Here is a 19,586-nt window from a genome sequence, read left to right as displayed (position 1 = left end):
GTAGATGAGGGATGCTAAAGGGTCTTTAAATATCCTGTTCCATCAGAGCATTTAATGAACTCAGGCAGTGAGAAGACACTTGAAGACGCTGCTAGCCCAGGGCTTTTAGATATCTTCATCTAAGAGATGGAAGCCAGGATGCATTTATTACCCCATTTTGTGCAGCAGTTTGGAGACACGCTTATCCAGGAATAAGATGTTCAGATATCAGAGCCAACAACAGGTTCAGGTGGTCTCTGCCTCATTCAACACTGGTCCACAATGGGGAGAATTTTCTGTAAGGTCTTATCACTCAGTGGCAGGAGCTCAGTCTGCACACAGTTCAGGAACCTGGCCAAGGACCCATGTCCTCAAACAAGGATTAGACTGGTGCTCGCTGAGTCCCAATGTACACGGTCTCTGGGACCATCTCCAGATGGTTCTGGTCCTGTGTATGAAATACTATGTCTCATGACTATGCAAATAGTCCTAAGAGCACTAGGTTAAGTACGGGTGTGGCTGTGCCCTGAGAGCATCACCGTACAACGTCATCCTCTACAGGAGACCCTGAGACACATCCCCTCACAATGGAATGGAGCTGGAGAATCCTCTACCTGGTGGCAGTGGTGACAGGTAAGGGTCAGCCAAGTCCCTGGACACAGGAGAGGACCAGGACCAGTCAACATTGATTTCATCCACTCTTGTCCCCTCTCTACAGGCGTGCACTCCCAGGTTTTGCTGGTGCAGTCTGGGGCTGAAGTGAGGAAGCCTGGGGCATCAGTGAAGATCTTCTGCAAAGCATCTGGATACAGCTTCACTGATTACTATATGCACTGGGTGCGACAGGCTCCTGCACAAGGGTTTGAGTGGATGGGAAGCATTGACCCTGAAGATGGTGCTACAAGCTATGCACAGAAGTTCCAGGGCAGACTCACCCTGACAGCAGACACATCCACAAACACAGCCTACATGGAGCTGAGCAGTCTGAGGTCTACAGACACGGCTGTGTATTATTGTGCAAGGATACAGTGAGGGGTTGTCAGTGTGAGCCCAGTCACAAACCGCCCTGTGGAAGAAGATCAGGACCACCAGGGGGTGCACACTATGCACCATTCTGTTTGTGTTCCCAGGAGCAGGTGCAGGTAGGGGTTGCTGGAAGGTTTTGTGCCATGGCCTGGGGCTTCCTCTCCATACAGCAGTTTCCCCCAGGAAGCTCTCTGGACATGATTCTGTCCTTACCTACTTGGGTCTGGTTTACAAAGTTTGTTTTACCAGGAAAACTATAATTACATGAACAAGAGATAGAGTCTCTTACAATTGCTTACCCTTGTACTAAATATCAGTGGTTTACACGTATCCTGATGCACATCAACGGAACATTTCCAGGAGTCCCAGGAGCGCTCACTTTGCATCTAGGACCACAGGACCCCATAGCTCCTCGTTATCCTCACCCTGCTCTTGTCCCAGTCAAACACCATGACACTTTATTCACGTCACTTTGCTTCTCAGAACTTTATATGTGTTACAGTTTTCTTCAAATACTTGAAACTACAAGAGAAAAAGGATCTACGTGTATTAGTCAGGATAATCCTGAGGAACAGAACACAGAGCACATTGGCTTACATGACTAAATAGGCTGAGAAGTCCCATGATATACTATCACATGCTAGATACCCAGTAAAGTCAGTGGTGTGATTTTCATCTGATTCCAAACTAGTGTCAAGTCTGAGAACATGGGGACCTGATGGTTTAACTGTCACTCCAAGGGCAAGAGAAAGTCAATGTTACAGATCAAGCAGGCACACAAGAAGTAAAAATGAGAGAATTTGCTTCACTTTTATTTTTATTCTATTCATAACCTTAATGGATGGGGTGACCCACTTCCCAAGACACCAAACGCAAGAACACAGTGCACACAGCACTCACCACAAACCCTTCCTGAAGTGCCAGTCTCCGTACAGCATATGAACTCTTCTTAATGTAGCCATTACTCTCAGAAGAAGACAGAGACCTAGACAATATGAGAATATGGAGGAATCCATCCCCAAAGAGAGAACAAGAAAGGATCATATCCAGGGATCTAATCAAAACAGATATAAGGAATAGGCCTAAAACAGAACTTAAAACAACCATAGTAAGGATAATGGATGGGCTTGAGAACGGCATAGAAGACATCAAGGATATGCATACCACAGAGATAAAAGACATAAAAGCTGGTCAACGGTGAAATTTAAAAATGCTATGAAAGAGACATGATGCTTACTGCACATAATAATGGGTGGAAGCAGCAGAGGAATGACTAAGCAATATAGAAGATAAAATTGTGGAAAATAAGGAATCAGAAAAGAGAGGGTAAACTAACTTCTTGGGTTATGGATGTAGACTTAGAGAACTCAGCCACTCTGTACAGTGTAGTAAAATTCCTTTCATAGGAATCCCAAAAGAAGAGAGGGAAAAAGGGACAGAAGGTATATTTGTGCAAATTGTAGCTGAAAATTGCCCTAACCCAAGGAAGGAAATGAACATCCAAATCCAGAAGGCACAGAGAACACCTATCAAAATCAACAAAAGCAGGCCATTACCAAGATAAATCATAGAAAATTGACATAATATAGAGATAAAGGAAAAATCCTAAAAGCAGCAAGAGAATGGGAAAATAATAGGCAAGCAATAATACTTTATCCAGGAAGTTTGTCATTGAGAAGAAGGAGAGATAAAGAGCTTCCCAGACAAACAAAATCTAAAGGAGCCTGTGACCCATAATCCAACCCTGCAAGAAATACTAAAGGGGACTCTTTGAGTGGGAAAGAAAGACCAAAAGCAACAAACACTAGATAGGAACAGAGAAAATCTCCAGAAAAAAATTACTTTACAGAAACATTGTGATAACACAATTACACTAATATCATATCTTTCAGTCATCACTGTGAATGTGAATGAACTAAAAAGTCCAGTCAAAAGACACAGGGTATCAGAATGGATTAAAAAAACAAGATCCATGTATATTCTGCCTGTAAAAGCCTCCTTTGAGACCTAGAGATACCTGTTGATTGAAAGTGAGGGGTTGCAGAACAATTTATCATGCTACTGGACATAAAAAGAAAGCTGTAGTACCATATTCATATCAGGCAACCCAGATTTAAAATACAAAGACTACAAAAAGAGATGAAGAAGGGCATTATATCCTAAAGTGGTCTATCCAACAAGAAGCACTAACAACTGTAAATATTTATGACCACAAATTGGGGCACTGAAATATGTAAAGCAACTCATGACATAAAAAACCTCATTGATAATAATACACTAGTAGTAGGGGACTTTCACCCCCCACTTACAACAATGAATAGATCATGTAAGAAGAAAATCAAGAAGGAAACAATGGCTTTGAATGACACAGGTGCAGATGGACTTAACAGATATATTCAAAACATTCCATCTTAAAGCAGCAGGATACATTCCTGTCGAGTGCACATGGAACATTCTCCAGAAGAGATCACACACTGGGTCATAAATCAGCCCCTACAAGTATAAAAAGATTGAGACAGAATATACAGAAATACAATCAATTATAAGAGAATATTATGAAAAACTATATACCAACCAATTAGGCCATCTGGAAGAAATGAATAAATTCCCAGAAACATGTAAACTACCAAAATTCCAACAGGAAGAATTAGAAAAGGAGAATTACAGACCAATTGCCCAGGTGAACATGAATGCAAAAATTATCAACAACATACTTACAAATTGTTCCAACAGTACATTAAAAGAATCATTTACCAGGATGAAGTCGGATTTATTCCTGGGGTGCAAGGATGGATCAATATTAACAATCAATCAAAGTTATACACCATATCAATAATAGGATAAGACCCAAATGACCCTTTCAATAAATGCAGAGAAGCATTTGATAAACTACACTATCTTTTCTTGATAAAAACCATCAAGCAAGTAAAGATAGATGGAAAATTCTTCAACAACATGAAGGCCATATACAAAACACGCACTGTTAACATCATCCTCAATGGGGAAACACTGAGTGCTCTCCACATATGGTCAGGAACATGACAGGGATATCCACTGTCACTAATTTTGTTCAACGTAGTACTAGAAAGCTTAGCCTCTGCAATCAAACAATGGAAAGAAATAAAAGGTATAGACATTTGAAAGGAGTAAGTCAAACTTTGACTCTTTGCAGATTACATGATACTCTATGGGGAAAATCCAAAAGATTCCACCAAAAGACTTCTAGGATGGAGACAAAACTCAGAAAAGTTGTAGGATACAAAGACAACATCAAGTTATTGGCACTATATACATACACCAAAAATGAAGCAGAAAAGAGAGATATTAAGGAATCATACCCATTTACAATTGCACCAAAAATCATAACATACCTAGGAATAAACGTAACCAAAGATGTTAGAGATCTATATGCTAAAAACTATAGAAAGCATATGAAGCAAATTACACAAGACACAAAGGAAGAGCATTCCATGGTCATGGATTGGGAAACAAATATTGTTAAAATATCAATACTACCCAAAGCAATCTACACATTCAATGTGATCCTTACCAAAATAACACCAACATTCTTCACAGAAAAAGAACAAAGAATTTTAAAATTTGTATAAAACCAGAAAACACCGAATAGGCAGAGCAATGGTGAAAGAGAAATCCAAAGCTGGAAGCATCACAATTCTAGACTTCAAGCTGTATTACGAAGCTGTCATCATCAAGAAAGTATGGTACTGGCACAAAAATAGACACATACATGAATGGTACAGAATAGAGAACCAGATTTGCTGAACAGTCTGTTCAGCAAATGGTTCTGGGAAAACTGGATAGTAACATGAGGAAGACTGAATCTGGAACACTTTCCTACAGCAAACACAAAAATATATTCCAAATGGATGGAAAACCTAAATATAAGACCAAAAAACATCAACATCTATAAGAGAAAACAGGCAGAAACCTCTTTGACCTCGACCTCGGCAACTTCTTAATAGACATGCCTCTAGAGGCAAGGAAAACAAAAGCAAAAAATGAACTATTGGGACCTCATCAAGATAAAAAGCTTCTGCACAGTGAAGGAAACAGTCAACAACACTAAGTGGCAAATGACAGAGGAGTGAAGATATTTTAAAATGACATACAAGGTAAGAGTTAGTATCCAAAATCTATAAGAACTTAACAAACACAGAAGAACAAATATCCAGTGAATGGTCAAAATGGTCAAAACATGAGCAGACACTTGTCCAAAGAAAACATCTGGATGGCTAAGAGACACATGAAAAGATGCTCAACATCACTCATCATTGGGGAAAAACAATTCAAAATCATGATAAGATATCACCTCACACCTGTCAGAATGGCTAAAATGAACAATTCACGAAACAACAGATATTGGCAAGGATGTGGAGACAGAGGAACCTTCCTATACTCTTGGTGGGAATGCAAAGTGGTGTGACCACACTGGAGAAGAGTTTAAAAAGTTAAAATAGAATTACCTTATGTCCCACCAATTTCTCTACAAGGTATTTACACAAAGGACACAAAAATTCTGATTCAAATAGCTAAATGGGTGATGGAGATTATGTAGGTCACTTGTTGTGATGCGCACTGGGTGTTAATGTATGTGATGAATCACTAAATTTTATTCCCAAAACTAAAACTACACTACACGTTAACTAACAAAGATGTAAATAAATAAAATCTTCAGACATTAAAAAACAGGGGAAAACAAGGAAGGGGACAAATTATGTTACAAATGGTCATAACCAATGGGATCTAGGGCAGTGAGTCTAACTACTTGCATTTACCCATTTTATCCCTAACTGGTAGTGGACATTAATTAACAAACATACTCAGGATTCCCAATGTTGGTGCCACATTGGTGCCCAATGTTGGTGAGTTGGAATTCAAACCCCAGCTGCCCTTCCCAGCTCCGCTGTGACCACATCTCATGGGCAGTCTGTCTAGACAGCTGGCATCTATGTATTGCCTGTGTGTAGATGTCCTTGCTCCTGGAGCAGGCCCGTTCACCCAGGTCTGTTGGATACTTAAGAAGCACAGACTAGCGTCAGCTGGCATTCCTTGTACTTCCCATTCCTCACTAGGGAACAAGTTCAGCCTTGAGGATGCATGGTTACCATGTGCTGTTCCACTGGTCTACACCACCTGACACCACCCATGTATTCCAGTACTTGCTTCTGAAGGGAATTTCCAAACAGATGACAATTTCACTAGTGATTTACACCAAAAAATAATTGGATCCAAGTGAGGGCACAATATTGGATTTTATCTGCATGTTAAGGGGAACTTTGCTTTCATTCTTAGAAGACAGAGAAGAGGTTTATACCAGAGACAAGGTCACAAGCACGGATCCTCCCAGAACCAGCAGTGGACCATCGCCTTACTGAGAGAGGGTACATTTCACATACAATAGAGGCTGTGAATGTATAACAACTGGAGGGAGTGACCTCAGAGGGTGGAGGGGCCACAGGGGTGGCTGGAACTTCTCTTTACCCTCAGGTGAGGGACCTCCCGAGTCATGTCACTTGTCCACAATACAGTCAGCTTTGAGGGTGGCTATGGTTCTGTTCTTACATCCCAGAGCCCAGTTTGTAGGGCTGCCCCTGACCTCCACTGGCTAGTGTCCAACATCGTACGATCAAGGCTGCAGAAAACAGGATGCATGTCAGCCCCAGAAGTCCTCTCTCAATGGCAATGACTCCTTTATGTGTCTTTCCTTGCTATTATCTGTCTTCATGTTTCTTTCCTTACTGTTTCTCTTCACCTCAGAGCATTTCGGGGACATCCATGCATATCCACCTGGGTTCGGTTAGACACTCAGATCCAGAGGGAGACATGGACTTCATGCAAGAAAGTGTCTGTGCCTGGTGATGAGGGGTTTCATCCCACAATTCTCAAGGTATTCCCTCCCACAGATGTGCTGTCTTCAGGACCCACTCATCTTCAGTTCCGAGATGGACATCTGGTGACTGCCCATCTGTGTCCTGCACTCCATCCCCAGACTCATACACATGGCAGTAATATCAATGTCTCAAAATTAATCTCATGTGACAAGTCCCTTTGACCACATAAGTTATTCTACACAGGTTCAAGAATGACATAGATGAACACAGTCCACACTGATGTCAGGGAAAGTTCACCTCCATCCCACATGACACTCACATTACCACACCCCCAAATCCTCCAACATGTCAAATCATTAAATATTAAGTCAAGTCCAAAACGTACCTAAATTTCACTACCTCTAAACCCCCAAATCTAACCATGTAGCTTGGGTAGGGTGAGACTGTGGTACCTTCCATCCGGGGGTGAAAATCTCTCCATCAGCCAACCTGCATTTCTAGAAAACCATTGTTGTTCTTCTGAATGCTTCTGCATGGTAACCATAACATAACAGGTACTGACATTCCTATGCCAGAAGAAATACAGTGTAATTGAGAAGTGCATCACCAACAAGAAACAATTTGATGATCAATCTGGGGACACCCGTTAGGTTCAAAGACAGAATGTTCTGAATCTCAGACTCCAACTTGTCTCTGGGATTCACACTTCCTTTATTCTTAAGGGTGGTACATGTTTGAAGTTGAGCACATTTATCCCAGCTTCATGAAAGTAGAATGTCTGAGCCCAAAAATCTTTCTTTTCGTTCTCTCAATTATCAAATGAAAAGTTCTTCTGACTCTTGCCAGCTGATCAGGATGACTATCCAAGATTGTTCCTCACCAATGTTTAAAGGAAATATAACTTATATTCCAGGTAAGGAGCATAGAGAGGGGTTCAAAGATGGAAAATATGTAGGAGGAGACATCCTGTGAACAGAAGGGTCTGCAGTGCTCAGGATGGAAGGGTCTCACCCTTGCATGTTGCATAAATGGGGAGGGGAATAAAGGAGTCACTGTATCTCTGCAGGGGTCTGTGAAACAACAGGAGCACGGGGACCACCGGGGGCAATCACAACCACCATGAGGGAACTCAGAGACCAGGGAGCTCATGATCCAGGACGAGAGATTGGTTGAGGACTGGTCTCCCCTCAAGGGCTTTCAGATCCAGACTCTGCACACTTATTCTGACATGAACCCAGCAAAGAGTTTGTAAAAGCTGTGGAAACACACAAGTGTCCTCCCTGTTTAAATAAACCATGATAATGGGGATACACAAATTTTCCCAGGGTCAGACACTGGGAAAATACATCTTTGATCATTCTCACATTAACAAGAGTTTAGAAGAATAATGATCTCCATTCCATAGATGAAGAAATATTTTTAATTAACATCATCCTTCCTGATCTCAGGTGTTTTGCCTTCAACATATTTCAATAAAATTCAACCATTTTAATGTTATTGAGGCTTTCGTTTTTTTAATGTTTATTTATTTTTATGAGAAAGAGAGACAGACTACGAGCTGGCAAGGGGAAGAGAGAGAGAGAGGAGACACAATATCAGAATATGAAGCAGTCTCCAGGCTCTGAGCTGTCAGCCCAGAGCACGACACAAGGCTCAGACTCATAAACTGTAAGACCATGACCTGAGTCAAAATCGGACACTTAACCAACTGAGCCACCCAGAGGCTCCATATGGAGGGTTTCCATTGATGTCCACATAGAGTTCATGTGTAAATGACCCCTTGTGTTTGTAGAAAACCCCTGGCATCTCCATCAGCTCTGTGAGTCTCTGTCGAGGCTTCTCACTCTCCAATTTGTGACAGAATAGACCTGGCTTCCATCCATCACTCTCCTGGGACTTCTAGAAGGTCAGGAACCAGCAAACCTCACTGGGATGTCCAGCCTTGTCCTGCATGTGGTTCAGGAGGCCGGTGGGTCCCCTGATGGGGAGCACAGGTTCAGATACTGGGACTACTCTCACCTCATACGTGATCTTGGACACTCACACACTCTGTCTCTGCTGCAGTGTATCTGTTAACCTGTACAATGGTGGTATACTGATTCTTACCTCAAGTGTTTGGGTGCATATGTGAAAATAAGGATTATCATGGGTACTATAATCACTGCAGCAAAATCACAAATTAATAAATCACAATGTCCTGAAAGATATTGTGACACCAAACACTGCCCCATCCCTGACACCTGCCAAGGGCCACTGGCTTCTTGAGGATTCTATTGCAAAATTTGCTATATTGTCAAAGGACATCTATATGCTGATTAAACCCTCCCTTCCTGAAACTGTAGCTGGGGGAAGAGCCCCAGCCCCTAAGTGTTCACATTCAGTGATCAGAACAGAACACAGACATCTCACCATGGAGTTTGGGTTCACTTTGGTCTTCCTTGGTTCTATTTTAAACAGTAATTCATGATGAACAAGAAACACTAAATATGTTAGTGGATATGAGTGAGAGAAACAGTGGATGTGTGCCAGTTTCCTGACTTGTATCTGTAGATGTCTTGTGTGACGTACAGCTGGTGGAGTCTGGGGGAGACCTGAGAAGCCTGGCAGGGGAGGGGGTCCTGAGACTCTCCTGTGCAGTCTCTAGATTCACCTTCAGTAGCTAATTGATGAGGTGGGTCTGCCAGACTCCAGGGAAGGGGCTGAATGGGGGTCTACATATCTGTATGGTTTAAGATAAGGACCAAATGTCCTTATTTTACTCACTGGAATTCTAAACCATTTGTGAAAGAGGCCATTTTTTCCCTAATTTTAATTCTATGAAATCTCATGGAGGATTTGCTGACTGCATCCAGACACACTTCACTCTGGCCTCTGTAATCTGCTCCACTGGTCTGTGTGTCTGACTCTGTGCCAGCAGCACAGTGTTACAGACAATGTACCTCTGCAATATACTTAGAAAGAAGGATGTGTGCTGTCTCCAGGTTTGTTCTTCTTTCTCAGGATTGTTTTCTCACTTCTGTGTGCTTTGTGGTACCATATAAATAAGAATTTCCCAGATACATTCATTGGCATTTTTATTAACTCAACTAATATTAGAAATTATTAGAACACATAAAAGGAATAAAAAGTGTAATAATACAAAAAATTAACAAATTGAAATGGATATCTGGAAAGCTAAATGCAATTGAAAAAGCATCTCTACTAGGAAAATAGGTAAAACTCAAACAGATACAATCAGAATTAAGGAGGGGACATAACTGATACCAAAGAAGTGAAAAACAATAACAGAAAATGCCTAGATAATTATAGGCCCATTATTAGATAACCAAAGGCAACTAGGCAATTTCTGGAGACAAACAATCCGCAAGACTGTACTTGAAGAAACAGAAAATTAACAGAATGAAAACAAATAAAATTCAATCTATAATCTAATCATACACCGCCCCAAAAGAAAAAAGTCAGCTTAGTAACACAGGGCTTTATCTATGAATTATGTCAAAATATAAGAGACTTAATGACAATACCTCTCAGACTCTTACCAAAAACTGAAAAGAAAGGAATATGCCCCAATTCATCTACAAGACCAACCTTAACTATGCTGCAAAATCGAAAGACACCGTAAGAAGAGAAACTAAAGGCCAATATCTCAGATGGACATACATGCAAAACTCCTAGCATAGTGAATGCAACAGCACAATGAAAGGGTCATATGTGACAATGAAGTCACATCTGTTGATCATCTATATCATCATCTATTGATACATATAAAACTAGACAAAATTCAACAAATTGTCATTAGTAAAAAATGTCAGCAACTGAGGGAAAGAAAGAAAGAACCTCCACAAAATCGTGGCCATGGATGAAAAGCCCACACCTGACAGCATATTTAACAGTGAAAAACTGAAGCTTTTCCTGTCACGTTAGGAGCCGGGCAAGGATGCTCATTCCCTACATAGGTATTCCACATGGTAACATGAAGACCAGTAAAATATGGCACCCAATGTATGTCATCTTGTCACATTGCTTATTTGGAGGAAAGTCACTTGAGTAACAGCTAGTCTAAGGAAACTGTGACCCTTCTTTGTCCCCCTGAGAGCAGGAAATCAATCTCTCCTGGGAAACTTCCTTCCCTCTACCAGAATGGAAGAACCATCCTTAGTACCAGAAATGGGAACGTAGCACCAAGAAGGCTGTGCAAACAAGCCTTGTTAGTTCCTCACTAACTGACTTGCCCAAACCCATATCTCTGTCTTGTTAACTCTTCGCAAATCCATTGTTTTTTTATTCTAAAAGGCACAAGTGCCACCTACTTTCTTCATTCTCTGGGTGTCATATTATTAGGAAGCTTGTGCACATGCAAAATGAAATTTGTTCTCTTCTGTAGATCTGTCTTATGTCAATTGAATCCTTAGACCAGACAAAGAACACAGAAGCAAAGAAGGAAAAAGCTTGCTGCTCCTACAAGTTGCAGATGTACCCATAAAAATTAGGTAAGAAAATGAAATAAAGACATGTAAATCAGTAAGAAGAAAATTATTTGTTTGAGAATCACATGCACTTACATATAGTGAAACCTTAGAAACTCCACAAAAAAATATCAGAACTAACAAACAGGAAAAGTTCAGGGTACAAATCAATATACAAAAATATGTTGTATTTCCATACACCAAAAACATAGTATATGAAAAAACTAACAAAATCACACACTTGAAAATGGCACAAAAGGGAGCACCTGTGTGGCTCAATCCGTTAAGTGCCTACTGTTGATTTTGGCTCAGGTCATGATCTCATGGTTCCTGAGTTTAATTCTGAGGCAGGGTCTGCAATGATTGTGCAGAGCCTGCTTGGGATTCTCTGTCCCCTTCTCTCTCTCTCTGATCGCTCTCTCCTTCTCTGTGTCACACAAAAATAAACACACATTAAAATTATATGGCACAAAATAAAGTATTTAGGATTAAATTTCACTAAAAAGTAAAATAACATACCAAACATGACCTGCTGGGAGAAAGACATGTAAAATGGCAAACACAGATGAAAAGATAACTGTGTTCACAGATTAGAATAATTTATACTGTCACAGCCCCTTCTGCAAGAAGTGATCTAGAAGTGCCTCTCAAACACTGGTTTTAAATTTGAAACAAATATAAGTCTGGAGCTTGATATATAGTCAGAGGATATGCAAATAGGGCCCTCCCTGTGCTGATTAAACCAGTCCAGCTCCAACCCTGCAGCTGGGAGAGGAGCCCCAGCCCCGGGAGTCCCAGGTGTTCCCATTCTGTGATCAGCACAGAACATAGACACCTCACCATGGAGTTTGTGCTTGGCTGGGTTTTCCTTGTTGCTCTTTTAAAAGGTAATTCATGGGGAACGAGAGACACTGAGTATGTGAGTGGACATGACTGAGAAAGAGTGGATGTGTGACAGATTCCTGACCAAGATGTCTTGTGTCTGCAGGTGTCCAGTGTGACGTGCAGCTGGTGGAGTCTGGGGGAGACCTGGTGAAGCCTGGGGGGTCCCTGAGACTCACCTGTGTGGCCTCTGGATTCACCTTCAGTAGCTATAGCATGCACTGGGTCCGCCAGGCTCCAGGGAAGGGGCTGCAGTGGGTCGCATACATTTATGATGATGGAAGTAGCACAAGCTACGCAGACTCCGTGAAGGGCCGATTCACCATCTCCAGAGACAACGCCAAGAACACGCTGTATCTGCAGATGAACAGCCTCAAGACCGAGGACACGGCCACATATTACTGTGCAAGAGACACGGTGAGGGGACCTCACTGGGAGCCCACACACAAACCTCCCTGCAGGAGGGGATCAGCATCACCAGGGGGCGCACACTATGCACAATTCTGCTTTGTGTTCCCAGGAGCAGGTGCAGATGGAGGTCACAGGCAGGTTTCCTGTCAGGGTCTGGGGCTTCCTCTCCACACAGCAGTTTCTCTAGGGAGCCTCTTTGGTTATATGCTTCTGTGTTTACCTATTAACTCTCTGGAGTAGCAACTGTGTTGTCATAGGAAAACTACCCTAACATGCACATAGACACAGTTGTTTGCATTCCTTACTCCTGTCACTCAGTATGAGTGAATTGCAGATTTCCTGACGCACAACAGCTGAACCTTTACAGGAGTCCCAGATGCACTCCCTGTGCAGCCAGGCCTACAGGAAGCCCCAGAGCCCCATTATCCTCACCCAGCACTTGTCCCAAACAAGGTGACACTTCCCTCCCGGCACTTGCTACTCAGGAATTTAAATGAGCTACAGCTTTATTCAATTCCTCTAAAGAAGAGATAATTCATCTCCATGTATTAGTCAGGATTCTCCCGAGCAACAGAAACCAAAGCACATTGGTTTCCATGACTAAATACATTGATAAGCCCTCTCATTCCACTCTCACATGCTGGAGACCCTGGAAAACCAGTGGTGTAATTCTCATCTGATTCTGAACTAGTTTCTAGTCTCAGAACGTGAAGAGCTGATGATGTAACTCTCAGAACAAGGGCCAGAGGAGGCCAATATTCCAGTTTAAACACGCACATGGGAAGTAAAAATGAGAGAATTCGTCCCCCATCTGCATCAGATTCTATTCACAACCTTAATGGAATGGGTGGTGTCCAGGCAGAAAGAAACCACGGATAGAAATGCCAGTCTCTTCTGGAATACTTCACAGACATCCACAGAAACAGTGGGGAGTCTGGGCATCCATGATGCAGTCAAGATGACACATAAAGGTAACCGTGACAAGTCAACCTCCTGTAAATGTGCAGTTCAAAGACTGAAGATTTAGAAGTCCATGCCATGACTGGCATGGAGCCTGGTGGGCATAGCTGTGCTTCTGTGGAGAAGGAAGGCAGAGTCGCATAGGGGGCATTGTGGTCTGATAATCCCTTGGGAGACTTGGGGAGAGACAGTTCCCTTCTCAGGGTGCATTTCATAAAGGGTGTATTGCCTCTCGTGGGGCAGGAGAGCTGACAGGCACCATTGCACTCTCATGGTCATTAGCATAGGAGCCTCTGCTGAGAGCAGCTAACTGAATGCTGCCTTCTTGTTCTTCCTCACCATGAACTCCAAGACCCTAGTGTTCATGCAACTGCCCTCCTGGGATAAACAGCTCCAGCCACAGCACAGTGAGACTCTCTCCTAGAGGATCAGTGGGGTCCAAATTATATTGCGTTCATATAATTTGGAGTTTTCAAACCCAGCTAGAGCTCCTGAGATAAAACTTAAGAGCCCTGTGCCACCAGGTGGGCCAATGGTTTGGACACAGACAGGGTGAAAGCAGGGTTCTGATGGAAGCCTGGGACCCACAGGTACAGATTGTTCTCTCTGTGGGAGGGCTTCCTGAACAGGGGAGGCTGGGAACTCCAACTCAAGGGACTAGATAGGGAGCTGATGCCAATATTTCCTCCCACCAATCAGCATGGACAGAATTCAGTGAGCAGCACAGAACCTCCCAGTAGAAGCTGAGCCACTGACACCAAGCTATACTCCACCCCCCTTGCCTTCCTCAGGTGCTTCCTTACTAGAGAAAGAGGGCCTGGAAACCAGATCAGCACCGCGCCCCTCCCTCAAAAGACGACATATACCCACAAAGGCACCAAGTGTACTGACCATATAGTGAGGCATAGCTTCACCTCTAGGGGAAATAGGAATTAGCCTCTTTTAACAGGCAGAACAAACTCACCTGGTTAAAACTCACAACATTGTGGACAGTGTCTAAACACTCATCACTGGAGACAAGGAGAAACTCTGCAGAGGACTTAGCTGAGGGACAGAGAAGCCAATACACGACAGCACAGTGCACAGAGAATGTGCAACAAATGCTTCCTAAAGTGTCAAGCCCTCAACAGCAATTGAACACTTCTCAATAAAGACACTACTCCAGAAGCAGAAAACAAAACAGGATTTTCTAAAACACTTAAGAGAGCAGAGACATAGACATACACCATGATGGAGGAATTCATCCCAAAAGAAAAAACGATAAAAGGTCATTGCCGGGGATATTATTAAAGAACATATAACTAATATGCCTCAAACAGAATTTCTAAAAACTCTCACAAGGAAATAGAATTTTTCAAAACTATCGTGAGGATACTTGCTGTGCTTGAGGAAAGCATAGGAGACATGAAGGAAACCCTTACTGCAGATAGAAATGACCTAAAACCCAGTCATGTTGAAATTTTAAATGTTGTAACCAAGATGTTTCAACTCTCCACAGACTAAACCCTACAAACTCGGACCCCTATGAATGGAGAGTTGTTGAGGCCATAATCCCACATGTGTTCTGACAGGAGCTGTTCCCTCAACTGTCCCTGGCTCTGGGTCTCTCCTGCAGGTGAGGAGGAGTAGGTTAGGAATACTCCACTGAAACCATCTTTCTCCTGCACCTGACTCTCCCACAACATGAGGCCCAGAACTTCCTCACCCTCATCTGTAAATGAAGTCAGTTGTACCAGAACAGATCTGCACCTTGGTTTAGTAGATTGCTCCAGCTCCCCACTGCCCTGGGCAAAACTCTGCAGCTGCAGGTGGGGACAAAATAAGGGCTCAGTTTAGGGGTGAGTGGCAGCTGCACTTCTTTGAGGCTTGCTTGTCCTGGTGGCATGAGACCCCTGCCGTACAAGTCAGGTCTGGGGTGACCAGGCTCCCAGCATCCCTAGTGGACTGTGCCCAGGGCAGAGTTTCCATCCTGGGAGTGGGGCTGCATACAATGAGTGAGTCCCACATCTCAGTGGCACCTGCTGGGGCTTGGCCTCAACGGCAAACAGCTTAGGGTCACTGACATCCTGTCCCTCTGGGAAAGAATCCTCTGAACAGGAGCTGGTCACCAGGAACCCTGGTATTGGTTGCAACAGTCTGGAGGGGAGGTTGCAGCCAGGCTCAGTGGCACATGCCTATAGTCCCAGCTCCTTGCACTGGAGTTTCCATTTGCTGAGCTGGGGTGGGGAAGGAAAGGCACATACCTTAGCTCAAAATTCTAGCTTTTCCGTCTGTCAGTATATTTTCTGGAATAAATGTTTCTTCATGGGCTGTATGCCAACAAGGCCATTTGCAGACACTGTAAATACACCATTTGAGATTTTATTCATATTCCACATAGCAAACATTCAATGTAGTATTACTTTCAGGTGTAAAATATAGTGATTCAACATTTCCATACAACACCCAGTGCTCATTATGACTGCGGCCCTGCAACCCCATCACCTACTTCCCCAAACCTCCTCCCACCTTCCCTCTGGTAACCATAAGTTTGTTTTGTATAGGTAAGAATCCGTTTTTGGGGGTTTATATGTTCCATGGGTTAAGCCTAAGACTCTTGATTTGGGTTCATGTCTTGATTTCATGGATCCTGAGATCAAGCCCCATTTTGGTTTCTGCACTGACAGCAAAGAGACTGCTTGAGATTCTCCTTCCCGCTTCCTCTGCTCCTCCCCCCATTCTATCTCAACATAAATTTAAAAACATTGAAAAAAGTTTATTTCTTGGTGTAGCTCTTCTCTCTTCTTTGTCCCCTTTCCCATTTGAAGTTTCTTACATTCTACATATGAATGAAATCATATATTTGTCTCTCGCTCACTTGTTTCAGTTAGCATAATACTCTCTAACTCCATCCATATCATTACAAATAGCAAATATCATTCCTTTCAGGGCTGAGAAACATTCCAGTGTATGAGTATGAGTGTGTGTGTGTGTGTGTGTGTGTGTGTGTGTGTGTAGATATACCACGTATACTTTATCCATTTATGAGTCAATGCTTACTTGGACTGTTTCCAGAGCTGGGCTGTTTTTGATAGGGCTGCTATACACATAAAGTAACAATCCCCTTTAAATTTGTATTTTTGTATCCTTTGAGTAAATACCTAGTAGTTCAATTGATCAATCATAAGGTAGTTATATTTTTAGCATTTTGAGGAACACCCATGCTGTTTTCCAGACAAGCTGCACCAGTTTCCATTCCCACAAGCAGTGCAAAAGTGTTCCTCTTTCTCTGTATCCTCACAAACACCTGTTGTTCCTTGCGTAGTTGAGTTTAGTCATTCTGACAGGAGTGAGTTGATATTTCGTTGTAGTTTTGATTTATATTTCCCTGATGATGAGTGATGTTGAGCATCTTTTCATGTGTTTATTGGCCATCTGTATGTTGCATTTTGGAAAGTCTATTCACACCTTCTTCTCATTTTTTTAATAGGATTATTCAGTTTTGGAGTTGAATTTTATACTACATACAGAAAACCTGAAAAACTCCACCAAAAAAAAAACCCACTAGAACTGATACAATAAACCAGTAAAGCTGCAGCATACAAAATCAACATACAGAAATTTGTGCATTTCAATAGAAAAATAATGAAGCAGGAGAAAGAGAAATCAAGGAATTTATCCCATTTACAATTACACCAAAAACCATAAGATACCTAGAAATAGCCCTCACTAAAGAGTTACAAGAGCTTTACTCTGAAAAACCTGGAACATTTATGGTACAAATTGAAGAAGACACAAAGAAATGGAAAAATATTCCATGCACATGGATTAAAACAAAAAACATTGTTAAAATGCTGATACTACCCAAAGCAATCTAGACATTCAATGCAAATAATTCAGTGCAAATATCCCTGTCAAATAATACAAGCATTCCTCACAGAGCTAAAACAAATAATTCTAAAATTATCATGGAACCACAAAAGACCTTGAACACGCAAAGCGATCCTAAAAAAGAAAAAAAAAATGGAGGCATCACAATTCTGGATTTCAAGCTATATTACAATGCTGTAGTCATCAAGACAGTATGCTCCTGGCACAAAAAGAGACACATAGATTAATGGAACAGAGTAGAAAACCCATAAATGGTCAACTAATCTTCGACAAAACAGGAAACAGTATCAAATGGAAAAATGACAGTTCCTTCAACAAATGGTGTTGGGAAAACTGGACAGCAACAGCAAACTCTAATGGAACTGGACCACCTTCTTACAGTATACACAAAATCAAATTCAAAATTGGATGAAAGACCTAAACGTGAGACAGGAAACCATCAAAATCCTAGAGTAAAACACAGGCACCAAACTCTTTGAGCACGGTCAGAACAACTTCTTACTGGACATGTCCTAGATGCAAGGGAAACAAAAGCAAAAATGAACTATTGGGACCTCAAGATAAACAGCTTCTGTACAGCAAAGACACAATCAACAAAACTAAAAGGAACTGACAAAATAGGAGAAGATATTTGCAAATGGCATATCAGATAAAGGCTTAGTATCCAAAATCTATAAAGAACTGCTCAAACTCGACACTGAAAAAAAACAAATAATCTGGTGAAGAAATGGTCGGAAGACATGAATAGACATTTTGCAAAGAAGACTTCCAGATGGCGAAATGACACATGTAATGAGGCTCATTGTCACTCCTCTTCAGGGAACATAAATCAAAACCACAATGAGATAACACCTCAAACCTGTCAGGATGGCTAAATTTAACATGGTAGGAATGCAAACTGGTGCAGTCATTCTGGAAAATAGTGTGGAGATTCCTGAAAAAATTAAAAATAGAACTATCTTGTGATCAAGCAATTGTTTTACTAGGTATTTATCCAAAGGATACCAAAATGCTGATTCGGAGGGGCACATGGACCCCAATGTTTATAGCAGCCTTATCAACAATAAGCAAATTGTGGGAGAGCCCAAATATCCATCAGGAGATGAACACATAAAGAAGAGGTGGTAAAAATATATAATGGAATATTACGCAGCCATCAAAAAGAATGAAATCTTGCCATTTACAACAATGTGTGTGGAACAACAATGTATTAACCTCAGTGAAATAAGTCAGTAAGAAAAAGCCAAATATCATATGATTTCATTCATATGTGGAATATAAGAAACACAACATAGGGGAAGGAAAAATAAGAGAAAAACAGAGAGAGAAGAAACAGGAAGAGACTCTTAAATACAGAGAACAAACTGAGGGGATGTGGGGAAGTTGGGCTAAAAGGGAGATAAGCATTAAGGAGGGCACTTGTTGAGATGAGAACTGGGTGTTATATGTACGTGATGAATTACTAAATTCTACACCTGAAATCAATACTACACTGTAGGTTAACACACTTGTATTTAAATTAAAAATAAAACAATAAAATTAAATACATACATATATGAACTCTTGGGAGTATCTCAAAATAGCAAGCTTCTGCACAGTGAAGGAAGCAATAAACAAAACTAAAAGGCAACCTATGGAATGGAAGAAGATATTTGTAAATGGCATATCCCCAGGGTTAGGATCCAAAGTATGTACATTTTTTAAAATTATTTTCACTTATCAGTACAGAGTGTGTGTCCATGCATAATTTGTGTGAGAAGCAAAACTCGTGTATTGTGGTAAGATCTCACTGAAACTGAGATCCACCCTCGTCACTAAATTTAACCATACAATACAGTATTGTTAACTACACGTGTAATGTTGTGGAGAAGACCTCTGGCATAACAGAAAATCACACCCCTTGATATCTAACCCTCATTGTGCCTCGCTGCCAGCCCTTGGCAACTGCTACTCCATTCTCTGTTTTATTGTTATCAAAACCCAAATTCAGCTGCCTGTTGCTGGAAAGGTCAACGTTCAAAGTTTTCGTTTTGGTAGGAAAGGAACTTGAGCTTTATGCACAAGGCCAGCCACTGGTAAGAATGCAGACTCCTGTCCAAAAGCCAACTCTGAGGTTTCTCCCTGACGCAGGTTGTTTTAA

General features: G+C 41.7%; 1 long non-coding RNA gene and 3 gene segments (V, D, J or C); 3 read left to right on the top strand and 1 right to left on the bottom strand.

The window, feature by feature from the left end:
- LOC125168486 (immunoglobulin heavy constant gamma 1-like) overlaps window positions 1-19,586 on the top strand; it is a 533,257-nt gene that overhangs the window by 230,305 nt on the left and 283,366 nt on the right.
- Window positions 1-19,586, top strand: part of LOC125168481 (immunoglobulin delta heavy chain-like) — a 724,259-nt gene that overhangs the window by 471,835 nt on the left and 232,838 nt on the right.
- Window positions 1-19,586, bottom strand: part of LOC125168523 (uncharacterized) — a 242,250-nt gene that overhangs the window by 25,164 nt on the left and 197,500 nt on the right. The window contains exon 2 of the long non-coding RNA XR_007153181.1: window positions 16,053-16,060. This is a non-coding gene — a long non-coding RNA (uncharacterized LOC125168523). The remainder of the gene's footprint in view (window positions 1-16,052; window positions 16,061-19,586) is intronic.
- Window positions 12,067-19,586, top strand: part of LOC125168484 (immunoglobulin heavy constant alpha 2-like) — a 350,186-nt gene continuing 342,666 nt past the window's right edge. Inside the window, 2 exon segments of the C gene segment in view lie at window positions 12,067-12,210; window positions 12,312-12,613. Of these exon segments, the coding sequence occupies window positions 12,165-12,210; window positions 12,312-12,613 (348 nt within the window).

Source organism: Prionailurus viverrinus, chromosome B3 (genome assembly GCF_022837055.1).
Source record: "Prionailurus viverrinus isolate Anna chromosome B3, UM_Priviv_1.0, whole genome shotgun sequence".
In the NCBI taxonomy this organism is placed as follows: Eukaryota; Metazoa; Chordata; class Mammalia; order Carnivora; family Felidae; genus Prionailurus; species Prionailurus viverrinus.
Note: the sequence above shows the minus strand (reverse complement) of the source record. Positions and strands in the feature narration are given on the sequence as shown.